This window comes from Mesoplodon bidens (assembly GCF_964165515.1).
Source record: "Mesoplodon bidens genome assembly, contig: HAP1_SCAFFOLD_120, whole genome shotgun sequence".
Classification (NCBI taxonomy): Eukaryota; Metazoa; Chordata; class Mammalia; order Artiodactyla; family Ziphiidae; genus Mesoplodon; species Mesoplodon bidens.
Genome location: NW_027671363.1, coordinates 610,785 through 635,109, shown reverse-complemented (window position 1 = coordinate 635,109; position 24,325 = coordinate 610,785). Strand labels below are relative to the sequence as shown.

At 47.9% G+C, this 24,325-nt stretch overlaps 1 protein-coding gene, 1 long non-coding RNA gene and 1 pseudogene across 3 annotated transcripts in view; 2 read left to right on the top strand and 1 right to left on the bottom strand.

Annotated features, from left to right (window-relative positions):
• Positions 1-4,495, top strand: part of LOC308611511 (forkhead-associated domain-containing protein 1-like) — a gene marked incomplete at its 3' end in the record, with an annotated part of 91,669 nt that extends 87,174 nt beyond the window's left edge. The window contains exon 17 of the mRNA XM_081260254.1: positions 4,379-4,495. Coding sequence (XP_081116380.1) covers positions 4,379-4,495 — 117 coding nt within the window. The remainder of the gene's footprint in view (positions 1-4,378) is intronic.
• The window catches only part of LOC308611519 (centrosomal protein of 78 kDa-like), a 739,857-nt pseudogene that overhangs the window by 476,354 nt on the left and 239,178 nt on the right, over positions 1-24,325 (bottom strand). The gene's annotated exons all lie outside the window — the stretch shown is intronic.
• LOC308611527 lies at positions 21,723-24,090 on the top strand. Its single transcript, XR_014014938.1, has 3 exons — positions 21,723-21,958; positions 23,080-23,119; positions 23,822-24,090. It is a non-coding gene; the product is annotated as an uncharacterized lncRNA (long non-coding RNA).

Here is a 24,325-nt window from a genome sequence, read left to right as displayed (position 1 = left end):
CTCACTGTTGTGGCCTCTCCCGTTGCGGAGCACAGGCTCCGGACGCGCAGGCTCAGCGGCCATGGCTCACGGGCCCAGCCGCTCTGTGGCATGTGGCATCCTCCTGGACCGGGACACGAACCCTGCGTCGGCAGGCGGACTCTCAACCTCTGCGCCACCAGGGAAGCCCCACAATTGGTAGATGTTGTGTAGGAGGAGCGTGGGATGGGAGGGGCTTGGGGTGGTGCTCTTCCGCCCACAATGATGAAGTAGAACCATGTGGCCAGGCCTATGCAGCATACGGATAGAAGAAGGCTAAAGAAAAAGACCCTCCCGCACCCCCTTCATCACATCCCAGTGAGTTCAGTAAAGTTCAGGAAAAGCAGGTGCACAGGGGCCAGGCTCTGCCCTCAGTGCCCAGCTGCCCACTGATGGAACTTAATCCAGGAAGGAATTTTGCAGCAATGTTCAAACTGGGGTTCCCTGGAGCCTTTGGGTGCCATGGAAAGGTGTGACTCTCAAAGCACACACACCTTTCTCCCGCCAGAGAAGCTCTCCGTTATCTTATACCCCAAGTTCCTCATGGGATTTTGCTTGGATAAAGGGTTCTGCAAACAAAAGGGAGGGGGGGGATGGGGTGGGAGAGAAGAAGGCTGTTGGTTTAAAACTAACCCCTGCTCTATAATATCTGGGCATTTGGATAGTGATTGTCTCAGCGGAGTTTGTGATAAATACCGAGTGGCCGCAGGCTCGAGGCTTCTCCACGGAAAACGCCTGGAGGGCAATTGTCAGTTCAGTACGGGCCCATCAGCCTTCACGGACAGTCCTCTGAGGGTAGAGTCAGCATCCTTCTGGGAGAAGGGAAGAGTCTCGTAAGCACCTATGCCCTGTCCCAAAAGACAGCCTTATTTCCTCCCTGAGTTTTGTGACTACCCGGTAGGGTTGCCAGATTGAGGGGAAAACAAACAAACCAAAAACACGATGCCCAGTTAAATTTTAATTTCAGATAAACAACAAAAGCTATTCGGTATAAATGTCCTAAATATTACACGGGGCATATTCACACTCACAAATTTGTTGGCTTCATTCTGGAATTCAGATTTAACTGGGCATCCTGTATTTTATCTGGCAACCCCTCCAACATTTACTGAGCACCAACTAGACACCAAGCAGGGAGGTTCTGAAGCAGGTGTCGCAAGATGGCAGCCCACAGATATATTCCATTTGGCTCTTGGGATTTTTTTTTAAGTTACATTTCAAAATAGGGCAGTTTCCTGGAATATTCTGGATTTCCAGCTTCTCTGGGAAACTTGGAAGATCTGGCGACCCTAGGCCCACAGACCCACAAGCCACCATCACAAGCCTCCATCTTCCAGGCCCCTTAGAAAGGCGCTGGGCTCGTGTGTTTGCTGCTGTCCACCACCACCCCAGCTCACTTCACCCACTTCTTTTACTTTCCTGGCTGCTGTAGGAATCAGGTTGGCGACCCCAGTGGATGCTCAGGGCTCTAGGAGAACGTCTCCTTCCTGACACCACTGCACATTCACCTGCGGAGTGTCAGTCTGCAAGGGAGACCCCAGTTCCCTCTCACTTTTGTGTCTCCAGTGCCTAGGGGATGCTCTTTCTTTGATGAGCTGCCCCTGAGGTGCAGGGTCTTGAGCAGATCAGGGTCAGCAATAGTCATCAAACCCCAGGGGAGCGGCAAGCTCCAGGTTTTCAGTGATGCTGGCTTCCCAACAGGCCCCTGTAGTCCCTGCCAGGGAGGTTAGCCACTGGGGCTTTCAACATTTCCACTGGGTGGAAAGCCACTGGACATCTACAGCCTCTTCCACTGATCTAGGAGGCTCTGCTTCCAGCTAAAGCAGATCTGTCCTCCAAGAAGAATACAGTATCCTTCGTAGCCTTCTTGGTTGACCACCTCCTTGTCTGCTGGAATCTGGAACAGAGATTCCCTAAAAGGTGCAGCAGGACAGTGTAGCGTTACCCCAAAGCCACACCCCCTTCTGGAGACCTCTATCCTCATCTCCTCACCTAGGAAGGCTCAACATTCCATCCAAATGGGTAGCATCTGAAAGTTGAGAAAAATCCATTTTTCTCTGATGCAAAAGGCAAAGAAGAACATAAGCTAAATTTTGTCAATATTCTTTCTGTGTTAGAGACGAATGTTTGGAGAGCTGATGAAGAACTCAAAGATGCAGAACTCACATTTCCAGGTGAGCCAGAAGAGAGAAGAGAGAAAACCCTAGGACGTCAGCAGGAAGCCCAGTGGACAGTTATCCCACATCTATTATGTATTGAGCCTTTGGCATGTGCCGGGCACAGAGCCAAACACTTGACGTGCAGTATCTCTTTTAAGCTTCACAACAACCCTATGGGGTGGGTGTTGTTATTATACCCAATTTACAGATGAGTTGTCTGAGGCTCAGAGACTTTCTTTGTCCAGAGCCACACAGCTCAGTAGGAGAGCTGGGAATCAGTGCAGATCTGACACCCAGGTGAGTGCTAGCTTTTCCTCCTTTAGGTTATAAACCTCCAGGTAATAAACCTGATACATTTCCAGTGGAATTTGTCTTAAATTTCAAGGAAGCATCCTCTAGAATTCTCTTCAAAGTTGAGGATTAAGACTATGAAATCTTGAACATGTTGAAACATTGCCATTGACAAATCAGCCCTGGAACTGGAATTAAGCCAGTCCACGTTCCCACTTTGCAGACAGTAGAGGCGAGCTCTCAGGAAGCTAGAAAGCCAAACACATTTTGGTTGAATATGAGAGAGGAGACATTCAAGTTTGATAAAAGGCCACAGTCATGCTGAGGCAACCAAATTATCATGGGAAGAAACGAAGATATTCTAGGTGAGGGATATATTTGGAAAATAGAAGCTTCTCAACCAGCATCCTTGTGCTAAGACCAGAAGGTGGTTACTCCCCAGAGCAGGATGTTAAGAGGATAGAGAGCATCCTGAGGGCCCCACTTGATCTGAGACGTTTGCCACCCTGCAAAGTGGAAACGACTGGAAGTTTGTTACTTATTCACTCACATATATGACTGAGCTGGGAGGAGGCAGAAACTGCCCTACATCTAGGTTTTGTCTGAGGACCAGCGGGGATGTGAAATGGCAGAGGAGATATTGGGATGGGCCCCGGATGTTGTGGGAACATTGTGCTTCTCTGAGATGTGAGACACCCTGGAACTTCACGCTGCCTCTGGCTTTAACAGAAGCGGGGCAGATGGTGCTTCGGCTAAGAGCAAAGAGCCAGCTTCCCATTCTCCCTGCCCTCCAGCCTGAGCTTAGAAGTTTGGTGTCTAGGATCTCCTCAGTACAGAAAGGTTTCCTCCAGGTTCCTTGCCAAGTGTAACTTGGGCGACTCCTTCCCCAAGAGTGGGCCTTGGGCTTCCCTGGTGGCTCAGTGTTTGAGAGTCCGCCTGCCTATGCAGGGGACACGGGTTTGGGCCCCGGTCCGGGAAGATCCCACATGCCGCGGAGCGGCTGGGCCTGTGAGCCATGGCCGCTGAGCCTGCGTGTCCGGAGCCTGTGCTCCGCAACGGGAGAGGCCACAACACTGAGAGGCCCGTGTACCGAAAAAAATTAAAAAGAGGGGGAGGGGGCTTTTTTAAGGATATAGGGGTGAGTGCCTCATAAAAACTGGGAGCTGAAAGAGAGCCTGGCCTCGAAATAGAACTGGTAAGCCATCAGATCTCAGGCATCATCTCTTTTACACACACACAAGCATGTGCACACACACACACAGGCCGTATCTCCTCTCTGTGTCTCTGTGTGGCTCCCCTGATCTCTGCTCTCTCCAGTCATGTGACAGGAAGGAATGACCTCATGGTCCCCCAGTTCAAAGGACCAGCCCAGGAAGCAAGTAGCATCTTAGAGCCCATAAGCCCAAATCCTGGGAGCCATCTTAAAAGCCCAGCCCGTGCCAAGTGCCCGATCAGGAATGACCAGGGACAGAGTCACACACATGGCTGCCTGGATCCAGGAGTAGTGCTCAGAAAAGGGTTAGACAGACCCCCTAGAGTATGCTGCATTTTACCCTCCTAAGACATCAGAGACATAAGGCATTCAGTTCAGTAACAGCTTTTCGAAAGTCCATCCTAATGAAATTGCCTATCATCAGAAACTCCTGGTTCAAAAAAAGATGCAAATGTAAGAAGAAAACATTATATGTGTATCTGGAAGAGTGTACACCAAAATGTGAATAAGATTACCTGTGGGTAGTGTGATAATTGTGGATCATTTTACCTTCGTTTTGCTCACGTCTATGTGTGTATATAAATACTTTTTACAACAAAGATTTTATCTTGAGTAAAAAAAAATGTCATTTGAGAAATATTTGGGGATCTCCCTACAATTATAGAGTCTGGGCATTTGTTGCTCTTGCTTGTTGTAGGTTGGAGCCAGAAAAGGCACCCCAAAGATGGACCAAGGAAGGGAGATGCTGAAGAGAGAAATGTCCAGCAAATCCAGCCAGAGCCTTCTGTTTACTAAACCTGGTGGAAGGAACTAGAAACGTCGTCCCGCTGGGCCTTGCGTGATCCTCCGTGAGTCAGTGTAACTCTTCTGCGTCAAACTACTAAGATGCTTTTTTAGGACATTAAAGGTTGCTACCCTAGTGTGTTGCTTCCTAGACTGGTATTTTGCACAATACTGGATTTTGGAGTGTGTGAGGAGAGGGGTTCTTTTCACAGATATTATGAATGTAAACATACGCAGGCATATGAAGAATAAGTTTGAAATTCAGACTCCTAGGCCTGGTAGATGCAATTATGTGTTTGGGTAGTGACAAACCCAAATGTCACACCTCCAAGGAGCTCTGAGAAGCCCGCAGTTGAGAAAACCCAGGGCGTGTACTGGGGCCACAGGACAGAATGGTAACCTCAGGGCTGTTGGGGCCATGGTATAGTGCATTTATATCTGAATTGATTATAATAAATGTGAACAGCAACCAGTTTTATCGCTTCCATAACAGTGAGTCATGTTTATATGGCGCTCTGCGGTGTTCAAAACACTTCTCGTCTAATCCTCTCTCAAGCCCTGGGAGGTAAATAGCATTATGTTCCCCATTTTACAAATGAGGAAGCTGAGGCCGAGAGAGGTTAAATGGCCCGTCTAAAGTCACACAGCTAGTAAATTCAAGAATTGGGTCTGGAACCCAGGTTTCTAACTCCATCTCACGCTGCCCATTCTGCCGCACCAAGACAGCCCAGTAGGTCAAGTCCCAGGCCATCAGGACAGACCAAGTACCCAGTCATCAAAGAACACACACTGCCCAGGTGGACACACCCCTTTCCCGTGGTGTTTGAAGAGACCCTCATTTTTGCCTTCTCTCCAGCCATCTGTTCTCTCCCTGCCTTTCTTGTACAGCCAGAGACCACCAAACAAAACAGGAGGAAGAGCCAGAAGCCATGAATATCATTTATTTTTTATTTTTAAAAAGCCACAATAAAAGTATTTTGATATTTTAAAACCAAATGCATTCTTTATACTGATTAAAACTAGAAGGAAATGGGAAAAATGATTTGCATGATCTTCCACTAAAGGTACTTCTTACACAGTGAGAAGGGTGAGCATCACCTGACCTTAAAAATAATCTTGAAAATCCCAGCAGTTTTCCATAAAGAACATATTACTTATACTGTACCATATAGCCAAAATCCAAAACAGCAATCTCCAGCACCAGAAAAGATCACTTGGTCAGGCAGTAGTTAAGTAGCTGGCTCATGTTTGGAAGCCAAATTGTGTGGGAAAAAAACTACTTTGGTTGAATACAAATATTTGAATTTGCATAAGTTAAATGTAATGCCTATGTGACTCCACTGTATTTGAGGTCTTTCAAAGGACGTGTTAATCTTTATCGTATCAACATTGCAACCCACAATGGCAATGTCCTTTCTTCACTCCTTGAACTAGATGGTTCTTTAGGTGTCTCCTCAGCCACACACCCCTTTCTCTGAGAATGCACATTCCCCAACCAGGTTTACCCTACCTACTGCTGCTCTCTTGGCCACACCTGACTGGCTGATCAGTAGATAGTCTACCCAAGCCAGACCAATCAGGTTTCTCTTCTAACCCAAGCTGGGCCAATCAGCACCTGTGCCCTTGATATTTGGAAGTGGGACACGGAGTTACCACACAGGTCATTAATGGCCCGGAGCTGAAAGTCTTGATGCAGTTCCCAGCTGGGGTGGCCATTTCTCCCACTGTGTTTGGAGAAACAAAGCCAGTCTTAGAAAGAGATGGCCAGGATAGATAAGCAACAGGTAGAGACAAGAAACCAAGACCCAGGGAATTCCCTGGCCGTCGACCCAGCGCTTTCACTGCCAAGGGCCCGGACTCAATCCCTGGTCAGTTAGCTAGGATCGCATAAGCCACACCGTGTGGCAAAAAAAAAAAAAAGAAGAAGAAGAAACCAAGACGACCCCCAGAGAGACAGTGCAGCAGACACTACAAGCCCCTTAGTCATTGCCCCCCTCTACTGTATAAGCAGCCCGCGAAATGCCCTCATTTCCCAGCCTCCCTTGCAGCTAGACCTGGCTGTGTTGTTCAGTTCTGGCCAGTGACATGCAGGTGAAGGCCCTGGGCAGGGCTTCCCTTCTGGAATTAAAGGCAAGGCTTTGCTAGGAGAAAGTTTTTCTCTTTGTCCCTTTGCCTTGTCTCCTTTTCTTCTCCTGCAGCTCGGACTTGGAGCTGGAGCAGCCATGTTGGGGATCACCAGGTAACAAGCAAGAGACCAAAGCCCACCTCAAAGGACAGTGGAGTGGAAAGACATGAAAAGCCTGGGTGGGAGCCTAGTGGCATCACTGTGCTCTGCACTGTACCTGAACTGCCTACCTCTGTACATCCTGTTGTATAAATAAATAAATCCTATCAGTTTAAGCCACTGTGGTCAGATGTACCTGTTTGTGCTGTGGAGCCAACCACTCAAAATTTAGTGACTTAAAATGGCAACTATTAGTTCTCATGATTCCAGGCGTCAAGCTGGCCACTTGTACTAGTCTGGTTGGTTTGGCTGGGGCTCGTTTAGGGTGGCTTCGTGTACATGCCTGCCTGGTCATTGCCAGGCAAGCTGGGTTAGGACAGTGGTTCTCACCTGGGGGCAATTTTGCCACCCAGGGGGCATTGGGCAATGTCTGGACACACTTTGGTTGTTAAACTGGGGTGGGGGTGATCCTATCATCTCGGGGTAGAGGCCAGGGATGCTGCTAAACATCCTGCAGTGCACAGAACAGCTGCCCACAACCAAGACTTATTTGATCCAATATGTCAATAGTACCGAGAATGAGAAACCCTGGTCTAGAAAGGCCTCAGCTGGGACGTCTGATTCTGCCCGGTGTGGTCCCTCATCACCCAGCAGGCCAGACCAGGCCACGTGTGGTGGGTACAGATTTCCAAGAGCAGCAGGAGAGAGAAAGCCCCAAAGCACACTTTTCAAGTCTCCACCTGCCATGTGTTTGCCAACATCTCATCAGACAAAGCAAGCCACATGGCTAGAGTTCATTTGGGAGGGGCTCCAAATTTTTACCATCTACCCACATCCAGGTTTCTGTTATTTAAAGCTGAAGGCAGCGCGCGCCCAGAGCGTTAACGGGCGGGGGCGGGGGTGTGGAGTTGGGAGGTCAACTGGGCCTCCTGGTAGCCTCCCTGAGTTCAACCAATCCAGTGAGGAGAAGCCGTGGGCGGGGCGAGCTCCGCTGCCAGAGTGGCGTGAAGAATTTCCCAAGGCAGAGCGAAAACCTTTCCTGAGCCACTGAGCATGCCCGCTGGTGAAAGGTCCAGCCCAACTTTCACCACATCCCAGACTCCAGAGGGACTTTTCTGAAACCCAGAGAATTGACCATGTCCTCAAACAGCTTAAAAACCTTTCAGGGCTCCCCCATGCCTCCTCAGGAAAAAAAGATCACACTTCAGTGGGTTTTTTATGCTTCATCCTCAACCAATTTCTTCAGCCACGTCTCCCACTACTTTTGCAAGAACTCTTTTGCTCCACGGATGTTGAAAACTTGCAGCTACTCATACATACCATGTTCTCTGTGCACACAGGTTCACCTACCTGCGATTCTCTGCCCAGGCCCTCTCTACCAGGGTAATTGCATCTGTGCTTTCTAGGTCTATGAAGACAGTCATGCTTCATCCCTCTGGCATAGCTCTTGGTTTTTTTTTTTTTTTTTTTGCATCTTTGTTGAAGTGTAGTTGCTTTACAATGGTGTGTTGGTTTCTGCTTTGTGGCAGGGTGAATCAGTTATGCATGTGCATGTGTTCCCATGTCTCTTCCCTCTTGCGTCTCCCTCCCTCCCGCCCTCCCTGTCCCACCCCTCTAGGTGGTCGCGGGGTGCCGAGCTGATCTCCCTGTGCTGTGCAGCTGCTTCCCACTAGCTATCTATTTTATGTTTGCTGGTGTATATGTGTCCATGGCATAGCTCTTCTTATTCTGTGTTGTGAATATACTCTATGTGCTCACATGTCTTATCTTCACTAGAATGTGAGCTACTTGAGGGCAGGGGTCTTGGCATATTTTATACCTGGATGGAACTCTAAGACCGACCAGGTTGCCTGGCACAGGAGAGATACTCAATAATTGTTTATTGAATAAATGAATGGATTATGAGCTCCATGAAGGGAAAAAAAAAAAGCTGAAGGCATTCCAACTGATGCAGAAAGTTGCCCTGATTCCTGATGACTTTCTGGTTCCTGGTTTCTTTCCTTGGAAAGGCCCATTCCAATGCCTGCCCTTGGGTTCCACTAGGACTTTTTGTATCACTCAAGATTCTCTGGTTGCAACCAACAGAAATCTCCTGTGGCTAACTTAAACAGAAAAGGAGTTTACTGAAGGGAAATGCGGAAGGTTAGAGAAACAAAGGGCAAGCAAAGCGGAGGAGTCTGGACAGGCAGGAGCCATCTTTTCTTCCCCGTAGATGTCCCCTTTTTTCTTCAGCCGGTTTGAGTTTCTGTTATTTGCAACCAAAATGGCATTTACTAAGACGCTCTGCACAGCCCCAACTGGTAGCTCTGAGAAGCTACCAGCGACCTTTCTTTCCCCTGACGTTGTACCAAGGGACAGCAAGGTACCTGCAGTCCACCCCCCAGAACTCCCAATCTTCTGATCCCCCAAGAAGCTAAAGCAAACAACTTCCTTCCGCCCTTGCCAATGGGGGCCCATTTGGATTTGTGACTTTGCAGATAAGGTGCCCTTCTCCAGCAACTTGGCAGAGCCAGCAGTGCCTGCAGTTGTGGAAACCGGGGTCATGAAGTGTCTACGGAAGAAAACAGATTCCCCTGGATCCGTGTTGCAAAGTGTGTTCCTGGTAAGTGGAGTGGTTTCCAATTTTTTAGGGTCTTAGGAATGAAAGCAATACACTAACGATGAGAGGAAACCCAAAATCTGCTAATGCATTTATTTTATTATTATTATTATTATTATTATTATTTTTAATTTATGGCTGCATTGGGTCTTCGTTGCTGCGCCCGGGCTTTCTCTAGTTGTTGTGAGCAGGGGCTACTCTTTGTTGCATTGCGCGGGCTTCTCATTCCATGGCCTTCTCTTGTTGCGGAGCACAGGCTCTAGGCATGGAGGCTTCAGTAGTTGTGGCTCGCAGGCTCAAGAACGCAGGCTCAGTAGTTGTGGCGCACGGGCTTAGTTGCTCCGCGGCATGTGGGATCTTCCTGGACCAGGGCTCGAGCCTGTGTCCCCTGCATTGGCAGGCGGATTCTTAACCACTGCACCACCAGGGAAGCCCCTCATTTACTCTTAATGCTTCCCCCTGTTGAGGACAAACAGGAGGAAAAAAGAAAGGGCAGGGCTTCCTTGGTGGCGCAGTGGTTGAGAGTCCGCCTGCCAGTGCAGGGCACACGGGTTCGTGCTCTGGTCCGGGAGGATCCCACATGCCACCGAGTGGCTGGGCTCGTGAGCCATGGCTGCTGAGCCTGTGCGTCCAGAGCCTGTGCTCCGCAGCGGTAGAGGCCGCAACCGTGAGAGACCCACGTACCGAAAAGAAAAGAAAAAAAAAAGGGGGCAATAGCAAGGTTCCAAATGAGCTGAGAAATGACCTTCTAAAAGGGCTCTCAATCTGGCCTCTGGTAGATGTCTGTCAGGGTTTCTGCCCAGCCTAGACCTTCCTCAGGAGAGAAGACGTTTAGGGCTTACAGTGGGCTGACTAGTGGCCCCAAAGATCTCAGGCTCTAATCCCTGGGACCTGAGAATGTTACCTTACAAGGTAAAGTTTTGCGGATATAAGGATTTTGAGTTGAGACTATCCTCGCCCTAAGTGCCATCTGTAAGTGTACTTATAAGTGAGAGACAGGAGGAGATTATATACAAAGAAGAGGCGGAGGCAGTGACCACAGAGGCAGGACTAGAGTGCTGCACCTACAAGTCAAGGGATGCCAGCAGCTTCTGTGGTTAGAGTCTTTTGAACTCCTTGGCTTTTCAGCTCCTAGGCTGTAAGATTTGAATCCGCAAATGCCCCAAGAAGAAAAGCTGCACCAAATGTCAAGCTTGCGTCTGTGTTTCCCTTCTCTCCAGAACTTGGCCCACATGTCTTGGTGTCTCTCTAACATTCAGATGCCAGCGAACAGATGTTTTCTTACTTTATCCAGGTTTTCTAAAATTTCTTTAGACTTCACCTGATCTTATGTTATTACTGAACTACCATCTCAATTACCTCTAGGAAGAAAATTTACAATTTTTAGAGAAAATGGAACCCTGGTACAGTGTTGGTAGGAATGTAAACTGGCACAGCCACTGTGGAAAACAGTATGGAGGGTTCTCAGAAAACTAAAAATAGAACTACCATATGACCTCGAAACTCAACTCTTGGGTATAAATCCGAAAAAAACAAAAACACGTGTTTTCAAAAACATGTATTTGAAAAGATACATGCACCCCAATGTTCAGAGCGTCATTATTTGCAATTACCAAGATATGGAAGCAACCTAAGTGTCATCAAGAGATGAATGGATAGGGGCTTCCCTGGTGGCGCAGTGGTTGACAGTCCGCCTGCCGATGCAGGGGACACGGGTTCGGGCCCCGGTCCGGGAAGATCCCACATGCCGCAGAGCGGCTCTGCCCGTGAGCCATGGCCACTGAGCCTGCGCGTCCGAAGCCTGTGCTCCGCAACGGGAGAGGCCACAACTGTGAGAGGCCCGCGTACCGCAAAAAAAACACACAAAAACCCCAAAACAAAACTAAAAAACACCCCGTGGGTAGTCAGAGGAGTGGACCGTCACAGCTCATCCCCCTGTGCCGTGTGCCAGGCATGATCTGAGCACTTGTACACATGCTAACTTATTAAAATACTTCTAACAATCCTATCAAGTTGGGACTACCATCACCCCGCGTGCAGACTGAACAAAAGGAAACAGAATATGGTGTCCTCCTTGTGTTCACAAAGCCCGTTAACTGGCAGAGGCAGGACTTGAAGGCCACAGTCCGGCTCCCGAGTCCATGCCATGCTTTACAGCCTCCAACTTCTCAAACTCATTCCTAGAGCCACCTGGGAAGGAGGAACCAGGCAACTAAAGACTGGGTTTGAATCAGACTCCACGTCTGACCAGCCACGTGATCCCGAGCAGGGGGCCTCGCCTCTCTGAGTCTCAACCTGGCTCCCTTACAAAATGGGCACATTAATGGGAATGTCAGCCTTCAGCAACGCTGTGACGAGTATCAGTGTAGCATGTGTGAACGGGCTTTGTAAACTCTGGAGTGTTCTGTGAGGTATAAACTACCCTCTATTCTCATTAGAGGGAATTCATTTCATAACCTGCTCCCGGCTCTTGAACTTTGCTGTGCATCCAGTCAGTGCTGGATGATCTGGAACCAACAGCTGGTCTATTTATGGCTGAAAACCCACAGGTCATAGGAAGACAGCAGCACCCGAGCCCCTGGGTGGCCACAAAGATAAGGTCCGTGTCTCGAGGACCGATAACATGGTGGTCACTGAAGGAACAGGCCCCCTCCTGCCCCTTCCACTAGTGACAACTGAAAACCTTGATTTCCCCAACACGCCGATCCAAGATCAACCCGACTCTGCCCAATGTTGGAGAAGTACTGGCGTGTCCTGCAGGCCTGGCTGGCCCCCTCTGACTGTGTGTTGCCTCTTTCCACAGATCAGTGCCCTACAGCAAGGCTACAACCAGGTGCTGTGCCAGACCCTGTCTGAGAGAAACTTAGAAATCACCTCCCTGAAGCACGAGGCCGAGAACTTAAGGAGGGAGGCCGCCATCACGTCAGGTGAGGCCCTTCTGCATTCAGGCCCCAGAGCTTCTGCCCTCCCCCTGCAGACATCACCAGTCAACCAGCACACCTGTGCCCTTGACCTGGGTGCAGCCTCAGGGATCACCCGTGTCGGTGCATTAGAGTTCTCCCTCAGTGGAGGTTTCTTGCCGCCCAGTTCCGAGGGCAGGGCCTGGTAAATATTTGAGAGAATGGTATCTCTTGGCTACAAGGTCTCCTGAGCACTGGCCCCACCAGGGAGAACACAGGTCGCCTTGTGGCTTGGGTGGTTCCACAAAGCAGCCTGAGTGCAAACTAGAGCGTGGACAAACTGGGGTCACTCCTTTAAGGCACCCACGGTCTCACCCATTTCAGCCGAGTGCACTTGGGCCCAAAGGAAACCATTTTCTAATTTTATCAGAGGTGGTTGCCTGATAAAGGGCTTGGGTTGGGAGAGGGGCAGCCAACGCACAGCTGTAGCTGAGCTTTGATTCCCTGGATTCCTTCATTGCTTCCACATGTTTCTTGAGCTCCTACTAGGTGTCAGGCCCCGTTCCAGGCTCCGGGGAGGGAGAGCCAAGCAAGACAGTCAGATTCCTGTACTCACAGATTTGGGAGGGGGTGACAGACAATAAAAGTAAACGGATGAATAAACAAGCCCACTTCAGAGAGCAGTGGTGCTGTGGAGAAAATAAACTGTGTGTCGTGGTGGCCAGCGCTTCAAGGGGGAAGGCCAAGGGGGACCAGCTTAGTGGGTGTGCAACCATGGAACTCAGGTGGGACTTGAACCCGTGGGCTGGGACTCGAACCCAGTCAGAACCCACTATCTTTTAATCGAGATCACGCATGTGGTCTCGGGACTTAATAAAGCTCAGGTTCTTTATGTCTCATGCAGAAAGAATTCAGTGAGAGACAAAGTAAGAAGTGGATTTCTTTAGAGAGAAACACACTCCACAGACAGAGTGTGGGCCATCTCATAAGGCTAGAGGCCCCTAAATATGGGGTGGTTAGTTTTTATGGGGTGGGTAATTTTATTGGCTAATGAGTGGGAGGATTGTGACAACTCTAATATTTTGGGGAAGGGGCGGGGATTTCCAGGATTTGGGCCACAACCCACTTTTTTTTTTTTTCCTGTACACAGGCCTCTCGCTGCTGTGGCCTCTCCCGTTGCGGAGCCCTGGCTCCGGACGCACAGGCTCAGTGGCCATGGCTCACGGGCCCAGCCGTTCCGCGGCATGTGGGATCTTCCCGGACAGGGGCACGAACCCGTGTCCCCTGCATCGGCAGGCGGACTCTCAACCACCGCGCCACTAGGGAAGCCCCACCACCCACTTTTTGACATTTATGGTCAGCCTCGGAACTGTCCTGGTACTGGTGGGTGTGTCATTTCGCTCATGTATTACAATGAGTCTGTAATGAGGCTCCAGTCCCCCTGGAAGTCGAATCTTACGCCCCCTTGGACCTAGCTGATTCTAACCAGTTTATGTTGTATCCTCCACGGCTATGTCCTTCTTTTAGAGAGGACCTGTTTCACGTGGGCAAGGACAAGCCAAGGGCAAGAGAGGCTGCATGGAGTGAACAGGGGATTGTGGGGCTGGGCAGGGTCGGGGGGTCTGGGTTTTTATTGCAAGGGTGTTGGGAATCCAGTGGAGTTTTTTAAGCAGAAACTGACATGCCTAGAGACCTGAAGAGGATGGGACCACTCACAGACGAGGGGAGGGAGAGAAGCAGGTGACAGGGAGGAGGCAGTGAGCCTCGGAGGGGCACATCACTCTGAAAGCAGTCGGCGCGTAACAGGAAACATGCCCACAGCTGTAGAAGCCAGGCATAGCATTGAGTCGCACGTGAATCCCCATCTCTGTATGAATCTGTGCTTTTCTTCTGCCTCACTCTGCAACTTAATCACACCCAGCCCCACCCCCTGCTGCCCCCAGGTCTCTGCTTATGCTCCTCCCTCACTTGGGATGTCCTCAGATATTTTCTGAGCACCTCCCCCAGGCTAGGTGCTGTTCTGGGCACCAGGAACGTAAGGATGAACTCGCTGGTCCTCACCTTCCTCCCGTATGTCGGCCAGTGAAACCTCATCCAAGCATCAAGCCTGTCTCAGATCCCACCTTCTCTGATCAGGGAGTCGGACAGTCCTGGGTTGGGATAACGCTTGAGATGGGCTGGACCCACTCAAAGTGTGGCAAGCCCCAGAGGGATTTCCAAGTAACTGAACTGTGTCCTGGAGGCAAAGCTCATTTTTAAAATGAAATTCTGGAGCATTTTGTGCTTTATTTCATAGACATTCTTGATTGATACCTACCACTAAAACTGGGCCTGATGTTCTTTCAAGAAAAGAACCGTAGGAGATAACCCAATACCACTGCATTTATGCACCCTTCTTCCCACTTTTATTCAAAATGATACTACAATGCAAGAGGGAAGAGATATGGGGAGATATGTATATGCATAACTGATGCACTTGGTTATAAAGCAGAAACTAACACACCATTGTAAAGCAATTATACTCCAATAAAGATGTTAAAAAAATGATGCTACAGTAATGGAGTAGTTATCTATTGCTGCATAACAAGTTACCCCAAAATGTAATGGATAAAACCCCAACCAATATTTATTATCTCCCCCAGTTTCTGTAGTTCAGGAATTTGAGCGGGGGGTGACTTAGTTCTCATGAGTTGCAGTCAAGATGTTGGCTGGGGCATCAGTCATGTCATCTAAAGCCTCGGGGGGAGCCGGAGGATCCCCCTTCCGAATGGCTGCTTATGTGGCTATTGGCTGGAGGCCTTAGTCCCTCAGCCCACATGCTTCTCTCTAGGGCTGCTTGAGTGTCCTCACAACACAGCAGTTGGCTACCCCCAGAGTGAGTGATTCAAGAGGGAGCAAAGAGGAGGCCACAGTGTCTTTTATGACTCAGCCTGAGAGGAAACAGTCCGTCATTTCCACAGTATCATATTGGTTACCCATGGCAGCCCTATTCAGGGCGGGAGGGGCTACACAGGGCATGAATTCTAGGCGGCAGGGATCATTGGGGCCATTTTGGAAGCTGGCTGCCGAGAAAAATAATAGGCGCCATGGAACAAACATAATTTAGCCACTTCTTGTTCTTGGGACATACCGTCTCATTTGACCCTTACAATAAATCTGTGTGGGACAGACAGTGGGAGGTGAAATAGCTTGTCCAAGACCATGAAGCTAATAAGTGGTAGAGAGGGGTCCAAACTCAGAGGACTGTGAAACCAACCACCCCATCAATAGCGTCCAGCAGTGCCCTCTGCAACACGCCCGTCTCCTGGCCTCTGGAGAAGAATTCCTAGACCTTCCCTGTGCTGGGACTTTGTTCCCCAGGCCCATGGTGTGGCCTCTCCTCCCAGCTTTGCCTGGCCTGTGCCCACAAGGGGCCCCCACAGGTTTCTCCTCTCGCTGGTGCTGACTGCCCCTCATTCTCACTGAAGCCTCAAACCCTGTTCTGTGGACTTTGCTCTCATTCCCATTCCTGCTCTGGGACCCTTGGAAAAAGCCTCCCCAGTTCTAGGCGGGCACCGGTGGTGGCCCAGGCTTGGAAGGTCTTGTCCGAACGTTGGCTGACAGCCATGGTGTTGCCAATAATCCTTCCTGCCTCTTTGACCTCCATGAGTCTTTTGGTTTGGCTTGGTTTGGTTCTTTTACAGAGATGGTGTCATCTTTGCAAAGAGACGTGTTAGTAAAGGATGGTCAAGTTCAACAACTAAAACAGGAGGTGAATCAACTGAAAAGTGAGAACAAAGAAAAGGATCACCAGCTCGAAGCCCTCAGCTCCAGAGTGAGTGTCGGGTCATCAGCAAATTGTAGCTGCAAAAAGCAGACACAGTGGAGTCACATGACACACGGTGGTGAGATGAGGCCAGTGCCCAAGGACACAGGGAGGGTAGCTGCTGGGCAGGTGGCCAACTTCTCTGAAGCCTTTCAAAGGACAGTGTGTATGTGGCTCAGAAGAAGCATAATATATTTTCAAATCCAGCAAACATTTTCTAACCCCTATTATAAATGAGTTTGTTTAATCCCAGCAACAAACACACCTATGAGCATATACTGCCATTGCAAAGTTTAATATTAAGCAGAATACGATCTCTCTGTGAGCAAGGATGACCAAACGGCTGCATCATGGTCCCAACACCACTGGTTCTCATAATTGTCTTCAAAGCAGAACGTTTGAAGATCCAGATGCAAACACGCAGACTCTCATTTCTTCCTTAGACTTTAGTGTGTAGAATGCCTCTATGGAAGATGAACGTGGTAGGCAAGCAAAGAGCTTTTTACATGTAACTTTGACTATTTGCAAATATTGCCTTCAATGCTAACTTTACAAAACTGACTCTATAGGATAAGATTTCTCAGTATTTGCATGATGTGCCTGTTTCTGTGAGTCAAGGTAAAACCTCAAAGCTTTCATCTCAGGTGGCAACTCAGAGATTCCCAGAGGCTACCCGATAGCTAGGTCTGCATGGGGGTGGGGTGAGAACAGATCTTGAGGTTCGAAGGAAAAGGCACAGTAGGTAATACCTGGTACGTAGTACCATACCCAGTTTGGAGCTGGTGAAAGGCACTGCATGAGCTTTGGGATCAGACAGACCAGGGTCCAATCCCAGAGCTTTCTCTTATTGTAAATTATTTGGCCTCCATTTCCCCATCTGTGAAATGGGGATGACAAAATCGTTTTCTGAGAAGTGGGAGGCTGGTTTTAGTTGTGCTCTTCTGCCTCTGCCCTGGGTTGGCTGCCTGGCCAAGCCCTCTGTATTCGTTTCTCCCAAGCAGAGTGTCTTCCCAGGCATGTGCTATAGCTGTTTAATGTGGGGTGTGTGTGTGTGTGTGTGTGTGTGTGTGTGTGTGTGTGTGTGTTGGGTACGGGAAGGGGATGCAGAGGTGGTGCTAAGTAGAAGGAATCTGCAAAGACAGCACCTGCTTGGCTCTTCTACCTCCTGAAGTGCATTTGGATGATTTATGTCCCCGTTTCCCCTTCCTTGTTGACCTCGGAATGAGGTCCCTTCTCCCCTAGACTGTGCTGGCCAGTAGCACAAGGGCTCGTCACCACCAAGGGTACTGCTCTTGTGAACATTTGAGATGCCTTTTTTTTTAAATGACATACATCATGTGTGTTAATTTTAGAAAAATAAGTAGATGACATTGAGAAGAAAAAATAAAAAGAGAGGAGAGGAAATGCTACCTTGAGAAATCAGTGTTAATATTTTCATGTATGTTCTTCCAGTCTTATTTCTATATATTGCCTAGAAATCAATCAATCAATCATTTTATAGTGAATTTATTCTATGCACCTTTTTAAAATTTTTAAATACTTACTATTTTCCCGTGCTAATAAATCAGCGCTCTTATCATTCGTCTTAAAAGCTACATACTTTCTCCTGGATGTACCCAGTGTTATAAAGTGGTCTGCTGTTCTAAACAACACTTGGGTTGTTTCCTCATTTTATTTTTATTCCACAGTTACTGACAACTCTGTGAAGAGCATCCTTGAAACTACAGATTTACTTATTTCTCCAGTCATTGTCCTTAAGGTACATTCCTAAAGTGGGAATTGCTGGGTCAAAAGAAGGCACATCCATCCTTATGCACTTAATGCCTGTTGCCGAGACGCCCTCGGGCAAGACAGCTCCGTTTACCCCTCCACACCAGTCGGGGCAGTTGTGTCTTTGAGACTCAACCTGCACAAAAGCCCTAAGATGGACCCCAGCTCTCTGGCTCGGCCCCCTGCACCCTCACCGGTCACAGCGTGAAAACATCCCAATTCCTTCACCCTAAGTACCCAGACTCTACAAAGCTGGATTTCCCCTGCAGTGAAGTTTGCTGGCTTTTGAAGAGGAATTTAGGCGCTCTATTCCTCAGAACTCATGAGAGGGTGAACTGGGAATGACTGCAGGATTCCGTGCTCCCATCACACAAATGGTCTCGCCTCTCAGAATTCAGAGGTGTGATTGGGTTATACAGCAGGAAACACTCCTGGGCGTGAACACAGGTACTTGGGACCCCCAGCCAAGCCCCCGTGGCCTTGTCAATTTTATGCACAGTGCTCAGTGCTGAAAGAAGAGTTACAGAAGGAAGATGCCCAGAAGGAGAACTGGGAAGCCCAAGAGAAAGAGTTAAAACTCTGCAAAACCGTGCGTTGAACCTCCTGACCCCTAGGTGTCCACTGAAAGCCTAGATTATGGCCTTGAGGGTTTTGGACGGGTTCCATGGCCCATTAGCTAGCACAAGCTCTGGGGCTTTCTGGGTGTTTGTCTGTTAATGTAGTCTCCTAATGCTTTGATTTGCTAGCCTCAAAGAGATGGGTGAAAAGACCATGGAAAACACACTCTCCCCAGATTTTCTGGGCAGTTGGCTTAAGGTCCCTCATCAGGTTTCCCCTGGGGAAAGGGACGGGAGGTGGCCACCATATGCTGCTAGAAATTCACCGTGGTCCCTACCCCTGGACTTGTGATGCCCAGACTTTCATGATCCACTGTCACAAGTTTTATCACAGCCCTGAGCACTGTTATTAACACAACTCTTCTTGAAGTATTTTTGCTTAAATACATTCAATTTTACAACAATTCATAAAAACAAAATAAAAAGCAAATGTATCACTGGCCTTCTATGGAAGGTGAACATAAAAATCAATACAGTGAAAAGATGACCACTCAATGTAAATATTCACCCCCTGTACAGGCCCGAACCCTCGTGCACATCACCAGGCATACGTTTTCCATCCGTTGGGAAGGACGGTGCCTGGGACGGGGGCAGGAGACGTGTGTTCTTCTCTCTGTCAGGAGCACACTTCTCTGCCTCAAATGAGATAAAAATGTCATTGTTCTTTTCTTCCAAACTGTGCCCATTGTGTCTTCCAAACAGCCCTTATTTAGATTGAACTCAAAAATGTGCCCCAAGGAAAGAGACTCTAATGAGTGGATAGGTATCTTGTACTGTTTAATCCAGGATCCATGCTGATCTTCAAAAGAAACTCAAATTTTCCCTCACCCAGCCCTTTCATTGCATCCGTTGAAAGAAAGTCTACTTTGCCTCAAAGATGTGGAATTGTCCCCCAAGGGAAGGAATGAAGCGAATCCCAGACTAGGTTTCTGCCTTAATGAACCGGATGAAATGAGTTCTGAAGTTGACTTCCCTGTTGTTGGAACTCTTTCAGCAAATCCATGACATGGAAAAAGAAATGAGGAAGCTCAGGGTGGAGCTGAAAAGGAGCAGTACCGAGCAGAGCCTGATCTCTATGACGCTGTGGGAAAAGAGCAAGGTATGGCAGGGACAGGTCGGCCTGGGAACCACTCTGGGGCAAGCACACCACCTGCATCATCTCTGTTCATCCTCACAATGACCCCATGCGGTCTATACTGGTATTCACCCCACTTTACAGTCGGGAAAACTGAGGCTCACAGAGGTGAAGGAAGTTATCCAAGTTCACTTGCATAAAGTAGTTGTGGCAGAGCTTGAATCCAGGTCTGCCTGACTCCAAAGCTCCTGTGTGTAACCACAACCCTAGACTGCCTTCAGATATTAATTGTGAAATTATCTAAGAAAGAATTGATCCATTAAATCAAGTTTGCCAATGATGTTGTTCCAACTTAAATTCTCATATTGATTTTTTTTTGTCTTTTTGTTGCATCATTGAGAATGTTTTTAAAAATCTCAACATGTTTGTCATTTGTGTGTTTCTTCTTTTAATATGAACGATTTTTGCTTTATATATTTTGAGGCTGTGTTACTAGGTGCATATAAATTTAGAATCCTAATACTTCCTGTAGAGCAAAACTTTAGATCATCATGAAATGTCCCTTTTCATCTCTAGTAGTGTTTCTCCCTTAACGTCTCCTTTGTCATTTAGCTTCATCACTGGCTTTCTGTTGGTTAGAGTTTTCATACCATATCTTTTTCATATGTTCTCTGTCAATTTTTGTCTTAAGGTTTAGACATATGCCTTCAAATAACGTATCATTTTTACAAAATCCAGTTTGACAATCTTTGACTTTTAGTCCATTTATATTATGTAATTACTCGTGTACTGGGGTTTAAATCTACCTTCTTGCTCAATACCAGTTGTACCATCTGTGCTATATTCCTTTTTCTCTCCTTTCTTGCCTCCTTCTGAGTGGATGGTTTTCTCTTATTCCACTTTCGCCCTCTATTAGCTTGGAAATATTTCACTTTTTTACTATTCTTTTAGTAATAGTAAGACAATAGCATTCATCCTTGACTCACCAAAATCACACATTAATTAAGTTTTTCACTCTTCTACTATTCTCTTAGTAGTCATCCTGAAGACTATAATATGTATTCTTTTTTTTTTTTTTTTTTTTTTTTTTGCGGTACGTGGGCCTCTCACTGTTGTGGCCTCTCCCGTTGTGGAGCACAGGCTCCGGACGCACAGGCTCAGTGGCCATAGCCCACGGGCCCAGCCGTTCCGCGGCATGTGGGATCCTCCCGGACCGGAACACGAACCCATGTCCCCTGCATCGGCAGGCGGACTCTCAACTACTGCGCCACCAGGGAAGCCCTATCCTGTGGTTTTTAAGTATCCCTGCACACTCTGCCTGTCTCTAGAGTATTAAGTCCAGTTGCGCTGTTTTTACCTCTTTGTTTATTGAGATTATTATTTACTTGCATTAAAATGTACCAATTTCAAAGGTACAGTTTGATTAATTTTGGTAATTGTATACCAGGTGTAACCACCACCACGACCCAGATATAGAAAAGTTACTTACCCTTTAAAAGTTTTCCATCCCAATTTGCCCCAATTCAGTTTTGAGACACTTTATTGAGTTTTACTGCTTTCTCTAACATCGACTCTTCGGGTGATTTAGGAAAGTCACTTTACCTCTCTGGATGTGTTTCTGCTTTTATAACATGAAAAATGCCAGAACAGATGTGTTACCAAGGGCCCTTGCAATACTTTCAGAAAATGAGGGGGTAGGGTAAGGGCGGGGATCTCAGCTTTGCGTCCTCATTCTTCACACAGCACACGCATGTGGCAGATCCTAGTGGGAAAAGCCTGTGGTCGCACCAGAGAGAATTAGGTTTCCATCTCCTCTCTTGCTAGTGTGTATGTAACCTTTTGTAAGCATCAGCTTTCTCATCTCCAATATCAGGCTTATTAACAAAGTCTATTTGTTTACTGTTGTGAGGATGAATTGAGATGCACCGGCAGCCTTAAATGTTAGTTGGTATTTGTATTATGGCATAATAGAAAGGCACTGCATTCAACCATCTCAGTTACTACACGTTTATGCAGGCTGATTCTCACAGCCAAAACAGACGCACAAAGTACACCCACCGATTTACATACCTGGGGAAGCCCGAAGCCTCCCTTGCCTGCCTTCCTTACGGGGCTCAGAGAAAAGCTGCGCATGCGTGCGCGTGCTTCCAAAGCGCCTCGCTAGGGGGCGGAATGGGAAACAGGAAGTTCTAACGCCTGTCGTACAAGCGCGACGTAAAGCGGGTCTGCTTTATGGCACCCTGCTTCCGCCGTAAAGCGCCGTTGGCAATCCCGCGTGAGTGGGTTGACGAGACGACTGCCAGGTGAAAAACGCGGTTCTTGGAGGTTGGCTGACTTGACGTCTTCCCCATGGGCAAACGCGGGAGCCGGAGCCGGAGCCGGAGCCGGAGCCGGAGCCGGAGCCGGAGCCGGAGCCGGAGCCGGAGCCAGCTGCTCAACTCCCTAACTAAAAAGCAGAAGCATCATCTAAGGGATTTCGGCGAGGAGCATCCCTTCTATGACAGGTATGGAGAGGCAAGGCTGGGACCGGCGCTGCCGGCGTCCTTTCCCGGTGGGAGCCCGCGTGTCCCCGCGTTTGGTCCGCCGGTGCCCCGGGGGTAGTGACAGGGCAGCTCCCGCCGCGTGCCACGCTGCCCCGGCGCCGGCCTAGCTCGCCCGGGGATCCTGGCGGCTTCCCGCCTGAGATGGGGTTCTTCGCCGGTCTTCCTACCCTTTGTTGAGCCTGTAGTTTTATGCTAGACGGCACGCCTCCTGTGTGGCGACTGGGCAGAGGTTTTATAAGCTTGTGTTCGTTTTCTATGTTTTTAAAGAATTGCTTGGGGGCTTCCCTGGTGGCGCAGTGGTTAAGAATCCGCCTGCCAAGGGAGGGGACAGGGGTTCGAGCCCTGGTCCGGGAAGATCCCACATGCCGCGGTGCAAGTAAGCCCGTGCGCCACAACTGTTGAGCCTGCACTCTAGAGCCCGCGAGCCACAACTACTGAGCCAGGGTGGTGCAACTACTGATGCCCGCGAGCCTAGAGCCCCTGCTCCGCAACAAGAGAAGCCACCTGTCGCCGCAACTAGAGAAAGCCCGGGCGCAGCAACGAAGACCCATAGCAGGCCAAAATAAATAAATTAAAGAAGTTAAAAAAAATAAAAAAAGAATTGCTTGGGACCCTCGACATCACCTATCTATTCAATGACCATGAGGAAACTAATGTTTGGGTAGTTGTGGGTTCCTCTCTAAGTGTCCAGACTCTCAGTTATGATCTTAGTGCTCATCCCACCCCTTTGGGCTGCTTTATCAACAGTTAGAGGGATAGTCTACTTAAGAAATTTGCTAGAAAAGGTGAACCCCGAGGGCTTTTATTTGCCAAAATTTCCCATCTTTTGGATGAGAGCCTGTTACTGTGTGACTGTAGTATTTGTCATGTGGTCTTGTTAGACTTTTTCATTCGTCTCTTATTATCTATTTGGCATATCCTTCCAAAACCTGTCCAAATGCATATGGAGTTTTTACTTGACAATAGATATAATGTATTTATAACGGTATAGTCTGCCATGTTCATTTAAAGTTGTATCATTAGACTTTTCCTAATTGCTACCTACTAGTAGTTAAAGTTTAACATTGCCTGTTTCTTCTCAGGGTTTCCAGAAAGGAAACAAAACCACAGACTTGTCAACTGGTAATGCTTTATACCTTCTTTATGATAGTAGATTCTGGACTGTTACTTTTAAGATTATATATGGTACTAAAGTTTGGCTACATTTCCACTCTCTTTGATTTTAGATGTAAGCTATATTTTAGTAATATTGCTTAGTTTTAAGTGCAGATGTCTGTTAAAATGCCATTGTGATAACTAATGTAGTATAGAGTATGGAACTGTCCTGAGAGATTAGCCTGTTAGAACCTGTTAAGGAGGCTTACCAGAGGGCTCTTGGTGAATCCTAAGAGGGAATGTCATGTTTGCTTAACATAAAATAGAGTGCAAAATCATCAAAGGTCTTATTTCATTACCACAGACTCAGAAATAAAGTACTTTTTTGTTGTAAGTTTTCCTGTTGCTCCTTTAAAGGTGCCAAATGTCTGACACATAGGTTAGATCGCCTTATAACCTAAAGCTCCATGTGTTTAGTTTGCTGTCTTCCCATGTGGAACATGAGCAGTTCAAAGAAGAGGAAGCGCTTCTAGAATCATAGCTAGATTAGCTGTTTGAAACAAATTTGGTGCTCGGTCTGGTTGAATAGATAGGATTGCATATTTGCAGAAAAGCTAGTTTTTATTTAGAAAAGTCTGAACTTGGTTCCACTGTGGGCCTGATGATAGTCGTGGGGTAGCAACAAGACCAGTATAATTTTTGTTTTTAAAATCCCCATTTTCCTTTTAGTCAGAGAGTTTATAGATACTTCAAGTTCTGAAAGTGAAGCATAGAGTGAACCAGAACAAGTTTCTGGTTACAACAGACTACTTGCCACATTAAAGGATGTCTCCAAGGAAGATGAGGAGGAGGAAGAGGAGGAAGACAGTGTTCTAGATGAGACAGAAATGAATCTTGAAGATGGCGATAGTGACGTCATTGTGGAGGAAGAGCTGGCAGTGGAGTCCACTGACATGCAGAAGAGTGAGTGTCTCTGATGTGGGTTTATCATCTTTGCAGGGACCACAGACAGATTGCCCCAGGGGCAGGGTGCCTTGTACCACAGAGCTGGGTGAAAGCACATGGATTCAAAGCAGAGATTCTTAGCATTGTTGGGCTCTGTGATATCTTCAAGAATCTGATGAAAACACAGGACCCTGTGGCCATAAAAATGCAGAAATGACATTTTTGCTTACGATTTCCAGGATTTCATCAATCCTACTTCAAATTCCCCTGATTGGGAGGAAAGGGAAC